Source organism: Salvelinus namaycush, unplaced genomic scaffold, assembly GCF_016432855.1.
Source record: "Salvelinus namaycush isolate Seneca unplaced genomic scaffold, SaNama_1.0 Scaffold4, whole genome shotgun sequence".
Classification (NCBI taxonomy): Eukaryota; Metazoa; Chordata; class Actinopteri; order Salmoniformes; family Salmonidae; genus Salvelinus; species Salvelinus namaycush.
The window spans coordinates 795,138-805,021 of record NW_024061007.1 but is presented as its reverse complement, the minus strand read 5'-3'; the positions used below and the strand labels follow the sequence as shown (position 1 = coordinate 805,021).

The 9,884-nt window shown below is 44.1% G+C and overlaps 1 protein-coding gene across 1 annotated transcript; it reads right to left on the bottom strand.

Moving 5' to 3' along the window:
- Positions 1–3,181: 3,181 nt before the first annotated feature.
- LOC120041007 (DNA damage-binding protein 2-like) lies at positions 3,182–9,071 on the bottom strand. Its single transcript, XM_038985975.1, has 3 exons — positions 8,922–9,071; positions 5,680–5,725; positions 3,182–5,287 (listed from the first exon to the last, which is right to left on the bottom strand). The coding sequence occupies exons 1-3, from the start codon at positions 9,048–9,050 to the stop codon at positions 5,031–5,033; spliced, it is 432 nt and encodes a 143-aa protein (XP_038841903.1). The 5' UTR covers positions 9,051–9,071; the 3' UTR covers positions 3,182–5,030.
- Between the last annotated feature and the right edge of the window lie 813 nt (positions 9,072–9,884).

The following is a 9,884-nucleotide window of genomic DNA, read 5'->3' as shown; positions in this document are numbered from 1 at the left end:
ACTGAAAGGTTGGATATGGTATAGTGAGCAGGGCTAGAGGCTCTACAGTGAAATAAGCCAACAAACACTAACCAGAACAGCAATGGACAAGGCATATTGACATTAAGGAGAGGCATGCTTAATCGAGTGATCATAAGGGTCCAGTGAGTAGAGGTTGGTTGGGGTCACGGCGATCCAGACAGCTGGCCGGGTAGATGGCTATCGGTAGCAAGATAGCATAGGATGGAGGTCTATTTTTAGTCACCTCGTGCGTTTCCGTCGGTAGATTAGTGGGGTTCCGTGTGGTAGAGGGGATCAATCCAATTGGCAAAATAGATATAGTTATAGTGACCCAAGAAAAATTGTCCGATATACTTATTCAGATAGCAGCCGATAAGACGGCTAACGATTAGCGGGCCCCAGATGAGCGTTCAGGTAATGTCGCGACGGAGGTGCCAGTTGGATAACTCCCTCGGGCAGATAACGTCGGTAGTCAGTCGTGAAGGCCCGGTGGGGCTCCGCATTTGTAGTAAAACGGTTCCGGATAGGTGATTGTAGCCCAGGAACGGCTGATGGAACTCTTCAGCTGGCTAGCTCCGGAATAATTTAAGTTTGCTCCGGGATCGACATAAGCCAATTGAAATCCGGAGATATTGAGAAAAATAGGTCCGGTATGTTCTGGTCTGAGTCGCGTTGTACAAAGGTGCCGGTAGATTATCGAGCTAAAGGAATAGCTGATGACCACAAAACGTGGTTAGCTGAAATACTAACGTTAGCCAGTAAACCGTCTAACTTCTGGGTAGCTTCAGGTTAGCTTCTGGCTAGCTTCTGGTTAACTTCTGGGTAGCTTCTGGCTAGCTTCTGGTTAGCTTCTGGCTAGCTTCTGGCTAGTTTCTGGCTAGCTTCTGGTTAGCTTCTGGCTAGCTTCCATTGTGGATCTTCAGATCTGAGGCAAAAAATACCTTTTTTTTCTGTAATTGGTGAGGCGAGTTGCAGGAAAGCTCCTTGTAGCTGAGTTCTTGGATAATAAAATATATAAAAGATATGCGAAGAAAGGTGTAAATATATATATATATATACAGGACACGACAACACGAGGACAAAACAACGTCTGACTGCTATGCCATCTTGGAAATGAGCTAGCAACAGCAAGCTAGCGAGCTAAATAGGACAAATGAGCTAGCAACAGCAAGCTAGCGAGCTAAATAGGACAAATGAGCTAGCAAGAGCAAGCTATTGAGCTAAATATGACAAATGAGCTAGCAACAGCAATCTAGCTAGCTAAATAGGACAAATGAGCTAGCAACAGCAAGCTAAATAGGACAAATGAGCTAGCAACAGCAATCTAGCTAGCTAAATAGGACAAATGAGCTAGCAACAGCAAGCTAAATAGGACAAATGAGCTAGCAACAGCAATCTAGCTAGCTAAATAGGACAAATGAGCTAGCAACAGCAAGCTAAATAAGACAAATAAGCTAGCAACAGCAATCTAGCTAGCTAAATAGGACAAATGAGCTAGCAACAGCAAGCTAGCGAGCTAAATAGGACAAATGAGCTAGCAGCAGCAATCTAGTGAGCTAAATAGGACAAATGAGCTAGCAACAGCAAGCTAGCGAGCTAAATATCCATGAACGTTTCATGTGTTTCCACCTGTTCTCAAATTAATATAGTTGGTTAAGAGTTTTGATATTTCAGCCTGCATGTCCTGATCATGTCTGGTGTGGATGGACAAAATCAACATCCCGGTGTAGACAGCATGTTAGGCATACGCTTATTAGTGTGGTTAGGTTTAAAATCACGTTTTAAGAAGAGAAATTGTATAATTAGGCGATGTTTATCACTTTGTGGCTGTGGTAACTAGTGACGACCCAGCTCAGCTGATGTTGCCAGTGAATCTGTGGTGATGTCACTAAATCACTGAAGCTGGAGACTCATATCTCCCTCACTAACTTGAAGCATCAACTATCAGAGCAGCTTACAGATCATTGCACCTGTACATAGCCCATCTGTAAATAGCCCATAAATAGTCTACTCTGCCCATTAGGCCAAGCTCCAGGAGAGAGAGGAGGACCAGGAGAAATGGGGAGAGGTGCTGAAACGTTTAGCTAATGTTACAGTCAACGGACTGCGTAGACCGGAAGCCATCACAACATTTACTTAGATTTGAATACAGACTGTTCATTAGCCTGGTCCCAGATCTGTTCGTGCTGTATTGCAAAAAAAAAATCACCAATTGGTAAGACAGGAGTTGGCAAGGTAGCACAAACTGACCTGGGACCAGGCTAACTATTCATCAGTTTAAGGTACCAGATTAACTATTCATCAGTTTAAGGGACCAGGCTAACTATTCATCAGTTTAAGGTACCAGATTAACTATTCATCAGTTTAAGGGACCAGGCTAACTATTCATCAGTTTAAGGTACCAGATTAACTATTCATCAGTTTAAGGTACCAGATTAACTATTCATCAGTTTAAGGGACCAGGCTAACTATTCATCAGTTTAAGGTACCAGGCTAACTATTCATCAGTTTAAGGTACCAGATTAACTATTCATCAGTTTAAGGTGAAGAATAAATACACAATCAAGTTCAAGATCAAAATTCTCTTTTTTAATACAGTATAAAAAGTTTATAAAAAGTAACAATTTAGCACCAGAAACAGAGGTATATAAAACATCTGAAACACAAGATATATCTTTGAAACACTGTAGAAAAGTGATCAATGTTGAGAGACATATTTCAAACATCTGTGGATTTAATGTTGTGTGGAGTCAAAGTCACGATTGTCCCTGTTTATAACAATGGGAATGGAACATTTACAATAAAACACATGATTTGAACAAGAAAAAGGTAACAGATGACAAATGCAGACAGGTAACTGACTAAATTAAAGGAAACACTTGAGTAAATGAAGGATACAAAGTATATTGAAAGTAGGTGTTTCCACACAGGTGTGGTTCCTGAGTTAATTAACATATTAACATCCCATCATGCTTAGGGTCATGTATAAAAATGCCCAGATGTCCATTATGGCTAGAAGAGATCTCAGTGACTGAAAGAGGGCTCTCAAAGGAACATAGAGGATGTGTCTCAGTCACCAGATCTCAGTGACAGAAAGAGGGCTCTCAAAGGAACATAGAGGATGTGTCTCAGTCACCAGATCTCAGTGACAGAAAGAGGGCTCTCAAAGGAACATAGAGGATGTGTCTCAGTCACCAGATCTCAGTGACAGAAAGAGGGCTCTCAAAGGAACATAGAGGATGTGTCTCAGTCACCAGATCTCAGTGACAGAAAGAGGGCTCTCAAAGGAATATAGAGGGTGTGTCTCAGTCACCAGATCTCAGTGACTGAAAGAGGGCTCTCAAAGGAACATGGAGGATGTGTCTCAGTCACCAGATCTCAGTGACTGAAAGAGGGCTCTCAAAGGAACATAGAGGATGTGTCTCAGTCACCAGATCTCAGTGACAGAAAGAGGGCTCTCAAAGGAATATAGAGGGTGTGTCTCAGTCACCAGATCTCAGTGACTGAAAGAGGGCTCTCAAAGGAATATAGAAGGTGTGTCTCAGTCACCAGAGTGACTGAAAGAGGGCTCTCAAAGGAACATAGAGGATGTGTCTCAGTCACCAGATCTCAGTGACTGAAAGAGGGCTCTCAAAGGAATATAGAGGATGTGTCTCAGTCACCAGATCTCAGTGACTGAAAGAGGGCTCTCAAAGGAACATAGAGGATGTGTCTCAGTCACCAGATCTCAGTGACAGAAAGAGGGCTCTCAAAGGAACATAGAGGATGTGTCTCAGTCACCAGATCTCAGTGACAGAAAGAGGGCTCTCAAAGGAATATAGAGGATGTGTCTCAGTCACCAGATCTCAGTGACTGAAAGAGGGCTCTCAAAGGAATATAGAGGATGTGTCTCAGTCACCAGATCTCAGTGACAGAAAGAGGGCTCTCAAAGGAACATGGAGGATGTGTCTCAGTCACCAGAGTGACTGAAAGAGGGCTCTCAAAGGAACATGGAGGATGTGTCTCAGTCACCAGATCTCAGTGACTGAAAGAGGGCTCTCAAAGGAACATGGAGGATGTGTCTCAGTCACCAGAGTGACTGAAAGAGGGCTCTCAAAGGAACATGGAGGATGTGTCTCAGTCACCAGATCTCAGTGACTGAAAGAGGGCTCTCAAAGGAACATGGAGGATGTGTCTCAGTCACCAGAGTGACTGAAAGAGGGCTCTCAAAGGAACATGGAGGATGTGTCTCAGTCACCAGATCTCAGTGACTGAAAGAGGGCTCTCAAAGGAACACAGAGGATGTGTCTCAGTCACCAGAGTGACTGAAAGAGGGCTCTCAAAGTAACATAGAGGATGTGTCTCAGTCACCAGATCTCAGTGACTGAAAGAGGGCTCTCAAAGGAACATAGAGGATGTGTCTCAGTCACCAGATCTCAGTGACTGAAAGAGGGGTCTCAAAGGAACATAGAGGATGTGTCTCAGTCACCAGATCTCAGTGACTGAAAGAGGGCTCTCAAAGGAATATAGAGGATGTGTCTCAGTCACCAGATCTCAGTGACTGAAAGAGGGCTCTCAAAGGAATATAGAGGATGTGTCTCAGTCACCAGATCTCAGTGACTGAAAGAGGGGTCTCAAAGGAACACAGAGGATGTGTCTCAGTCACCAGATCTCAGTGACTGAAAGAGGGGTCTCAAAGGAACATAGAGGATGTGTCTCAGTCACCAGATCTCAACCCAATTTAACACTTTTGGGAGATTCTGAAGCGCCTGAGACATTGTTTTCCACCACCATCAACAAAACACCAAACGATGGAATTTCTCGTGGAAGACCGGGTTCTCATCCCTCCAATAGAGTTCCAGACACTTGTAGAATATATACCGAGGAGCATTGAATCTGTTCTGGTGGTTGGTGGTGGCCCAACATCCTATTAAGACACTGTATGTTGGTGTTTCCTTTATTTTGTCAGTTACCTGTAGGTGACAATGTCATAGACATAACTACATAACTCTTCCAACATCACAAAAAAACCTCTCTCCCCTTCTCCCCGTTTATTTATTTGGACCCTTCTGTGTCTGGCTGTTGTGCTGTTTGTCCCTGGATGTTCTGGTTCTGGTCACCGAGGAGGAAGACAGCTTCTTCTTCAGCTTCCCAATGTCGTCCTCATCCTCCCCCCTCCGAGTCTCCCCTCTTCTCCTCCGCTGGCCTCTACCTCTGCCAACCTGGACTCCTGCTTCCTGTTGTAGCTCTCCTCTCTGCTGCTTACCAGCCAATGTCTCACCTCTGTTCCACACTAGGATGTTCACTCCTGTGGTTGGAACACAAAAACCTTATTGTCCCAAATGGCACATTATTCCCTATATAGTGGTACTACTATAGACCAGAGCCCTATTCCCTATATAGTGCACTACTTTAGACCAGAGCCCTATTCACTATATATTGCACTACCTTTGACCAGGGCTGGCACCCTATTCACTATATATTGCACTACCTTTGACCAGGGCTGGCACCCTATTCCCTAAATAGTGCACTACTTTTGACCAGGGCTGGCACCCTATTCCCAAGTTGAACACTGATTTTTAGCAAAAGAATCAAATGCTTCAGAATATTTCCAGCTACAAACATAGTTCGTCTCTGAGCTGATTTGATCCTGGGTGCCGAGATTACAAACATAGTCCAGTATTTACAACACAGACTCACCCATTCCAGATCCTAAAACATCTCCCATTGGATTGAACTTGTTGACCTGGAAAGGAAGGTGTGCAGAGATGTAAAAATGGACATTATTTTTGACCCAATGATGGCTTGAACATTAATGCAGCACAAATACATAAATGAAGACATTAAACTAAGGCTACACGCTAACATTAAGCTAAGGCTACAGGCTAACACTGACATTAAACTAAGGCTACACGCTAACATTAAGCTAAGGCTACAGGCTAACACTGACATTAAGCTAAGGCTACACGCTAACACTGACATTAAGCTAAGGCTACACGCTAACATTAAACTAAGGCTACAGGCTAACATTAAGCTAAGGCTGCAAGCTAACATTAAACTAAGGCTACACGCTAACATTAAGCTAAGGCTACAAGCTAACACTGACATTAAACTAAGGCTACAGGCTAACACTGACATCAGGCTAACACTGACATTAAACTAAGGCTACACGCTAACACTGACATTAAGCTAAGGCTACAGGCTAACACTGACATTAAGCTAAGGCTACAGGCTAACACTGACATTAAGCTAAGGCTACAGGCTAACACTGACATTAAGCTAAGGCTACAGTCTAACACTGACTTTAAACTAAGGCTACAGGCTAACATTAAACTAAGGCTACAGGCTAACATTACAATAAACTAGGACTACAGGCTAACACTGACTTTAAACTAAGGCTACAGGCTAACACTGACATTCAACTAAGGCTACAGGCTAACACTGACATTCAACTAAGGCTACAGGCAAACACTGACATTCAACTAGGGCTACAGGCTAACACTGACATTAAACTAAGGCTAACACTGACATTCAACTAAGGCTACAGGCTAACACTGACATTCAACTAGGGCTACAGGCTAACACTGACATTCAACTAAGGCTACAGGCTAACGTGACATTCAACTAGGGCTACAGGCTAACACTGACATTCAACTAAAGCTACAGGCTAACACTGACATTCAACTAGGGCTACAGGCTAACACTGACATTCAACTAAGGCTACAGGCCAACACTGACATTAAACTAAGGCTAACACTGACATTCAACTAGGGCTACAGGCTAACACTGACATTCAACTAAGGCTACAGGCTAACACTGACATTCAACTAGGGCTACAGGCTAACACTGACATTCAACTAAGGCTACAGGCTAACATTAAACTAAGGCTACAGGCTAACACTGACATTAAACTATGGCTACAGGCTAACACTGACATTAAACTAGGGCTACAGGCTAACACTGACATTAAACTAAGGCTACAGACTAACATTCAACTAGGGCTACAGGCTAACACTGAAATTCAACTAAGGCTACAGGCTAACACTGACATTAAACTAAGGCTAACACTGACATTCAACTAAGGCTACAGGCTAACACTGACTTTAAACTAAGGCTACAGGCTAACACTGACATTAAACTAAGGCTAACACTGACATTCAACTAAGGCTACAGGCTAACACTGACTTTAAACTAAGGCTACAGGCTAACATTAAACTAAGGCTACAGGCTAACATTACAATAAACTAGGACTACAGGCTAACACTGACTTTAAACTAAGGCTACACGCTAACATTAAGCTAAGGCTACAGGCTAACACTGACATTCAACTAAGGCTACAGGCTAACACTGACATTCAACTAAGGCTACAGGCTAACACTGACATTAAACTAAGGCTAACACTGACATTCAACTAAGGCTACAGGCTAACACTGACATTCAACTAAGGCTACAGGCTAACACTGACATTAAACTAAGGCTAACACTGACATTCAACTAAGGCTACAGGCTAACACTGACTTTAAACTAAGGCTACAGGCTAACATTAAACTAAGGCTACAGGCTAACATTACAATAAACTAGGACTACAGGCTAACACTGACTTTAAACTAAGGCTACACGCTAACATTAAGCTAAGGCTACAGGCTAACACTGACATTCAACTAAGGCTACAGGCTAACACTGACATTCAACTAAGGCTACAGGCAAACACTGACATTCAACTAGGGCTACAGGCTAACACTGACATTAAACTAAGGCTAACACTGACATTCAACTAAGGCTACAGGCTAACACTGACATTCAACTAGGGCAACAGGCTAACACTGACATTCAACTAAGGCTACAGGCTAACATGACATTCAACTAGGGCTACAGGCTAACACTGACATTCAACTAAAGCTACAGGCTAACACTGACATTCAACTAGGGCTACAGGCTAACACTGACATTCAACTAAGGCTACAGGCTAACACTGACATTAAACTAAGGCTAACACTGACATTCAACTAAGGCTACAGGCTAACACTGACATTCAACTAAGGCTACAGGCTAACACTGACATTCAACTAGGGCTACAGGCTAACACTAACATTCAACTAAGGCTACAGGCTAACACTGACATTCAACTAGGGCTACAGGCTAACACTGACATTCAACTAAGGCTACAGGCTAACATTAAACTAAGGCTACAGGCTAACACTGACATTAAACTAGGGCTACAGGCTAACACTGACATTAAACTATGGCTACAGGCTAACACTGACATTAAACTAAGGCTACAGGCTAACATTCAACTAGGGCTACAGGCTAACACTGACATTAAACTATGGCTACAGGCTAACACTGACATTAAACTACGGCTACAGGCTAACACTGACATTAAACTAAGGCTACAGGCTAACATTCAACTAGGGCTACAGGCTAACACTGACATTCAACTAAGGCTACAGGCTAACACTGACATTAAACTAAGGCTAACACTGACATTCAACTAAGGCTACAGGCTAACACTGACTTTAAACTAAGGCTACAGGCTAACATTAAACTAAGGCTACAGGCTAACATTACAATAAACTAGGACTACAGGCTAACACTGACTTTAAACTAAGGCTACACGCTAACATTAAGCTAAGGCTACAGGCTAACACTGACATTAAACTACGGCTACAGGCTAACACTGACATTAAACTAGGGCTACAGGCTAACACTGACATTAAACTAAGGCTACAGGCTAACATTAAACTAAGGCTACAGGCTAACATTACATTAAACTAGGGCTACAGGCTAACACTGACATTAAACTAGGGTTACAGGCTAACACTGACATTAAACTAAGGCTACAGGCTATAATGACATTACACTAAGGCTACAGGCTAACATTACATTAAACTAGGGCTACAGGCTAACATTAAACTAAGGCTAAATTTGTAATGTGTACTCACAGATATGATGCCAGGGGCGTTGGGGTCCATTAGTTGGCATGCCAGCTCTCCTGTGTTGGCATCATATATATCAATGGTCCTCAGGGCACCTGGACACACCCTCTCGTCAGGGTACCGTCCAACCACCATCAGGTCGAACAGAGGGTGCCACGAGGCCTGGAGACACAAACAACGATTGAAGATGAAGCTTTTGAGTCTACGAGAGAGAGAGACATAAACCCACCCCCATCCACCCCACATTCCTCACCTTGATAGGTGTGAGGTGCTGAAACTGCCTGTGTGGGTGCTGGATAATCTGCTGAGGAGTTGACCAATCAGAAGAGGAGTACACCCTGATCTGGTCATACTGGTCCGTGGTACTTCCCACTAAGACATCGCACCGTCCTACCGATCCACGGGTGACCAGAGGAGGGGGACGTGTGAGCCCACCAAATTAGCCTGTCTCTAACCTCCAGTGGAACGTACACCCGTCCCGCTGGACACTGTGGTGGAGTAGGCTCAACACGCGATGCTCGCTCAATGTCTGCGTCCACCTCCCACCTCACAGGTGCCACTAGACAAGAAGCCGGGAGGATGGGCGCAGGATCGATGGACCGCTCCTCCGTATCATATAGTCGGGACAGTGCGTCTGCCTTAGCGTTCTGGGAGCCTGGTCTATAGGAGATGGTAAACCTAAATCGGGTGAAATGGAAAACAAGTGTGAAAGTGAAAGTGAAAAACATGACCCACCTTGCCTGACGAGGGTTCAGTCTCCTCGCTGCCCGAATGTACTCTAGATTACGGTGGTCAGTCCAGATGAGAAAAGGGTGTTGAGCCCCCTCAAGCCAATGTCTCCACACCTTCAGGGCTCTGACAACAGCCAGCAACTCCCGATCCCCCACGTCATAGTTTCGCTCCGCCGGGCTGAGCTTCCGAGAAAAGAAAGCACAGGGGCGGAGCTTCGGTGGCATACCCGAGCGCTGG

Bases quoted from the DNA above. Each gene is read 5' to 3' on its own strand.
- LOC120041007 (XM_038985975.1), bottom strand. From the start codon at position 9,050: ATGGTGGTTGGACGGTACCCTGACGAGAGGGTGTGTCCAGGTGCCCTG. The intron at 5,726-8,921 runs GTGAGTACACAT...CTTCCTTTCCAG, and splicing joins ACGCCCCTGGCATCATATCT to GTCAACAAGTTCAATCCAAT. The intron at 5,288-5,679 runs GTGAGTCTGTGT...TTCCAACCACAG, and splicing joins TGTTTTAGGATCTGGAATGG to GAGTGAACATCCTAGTGTGG.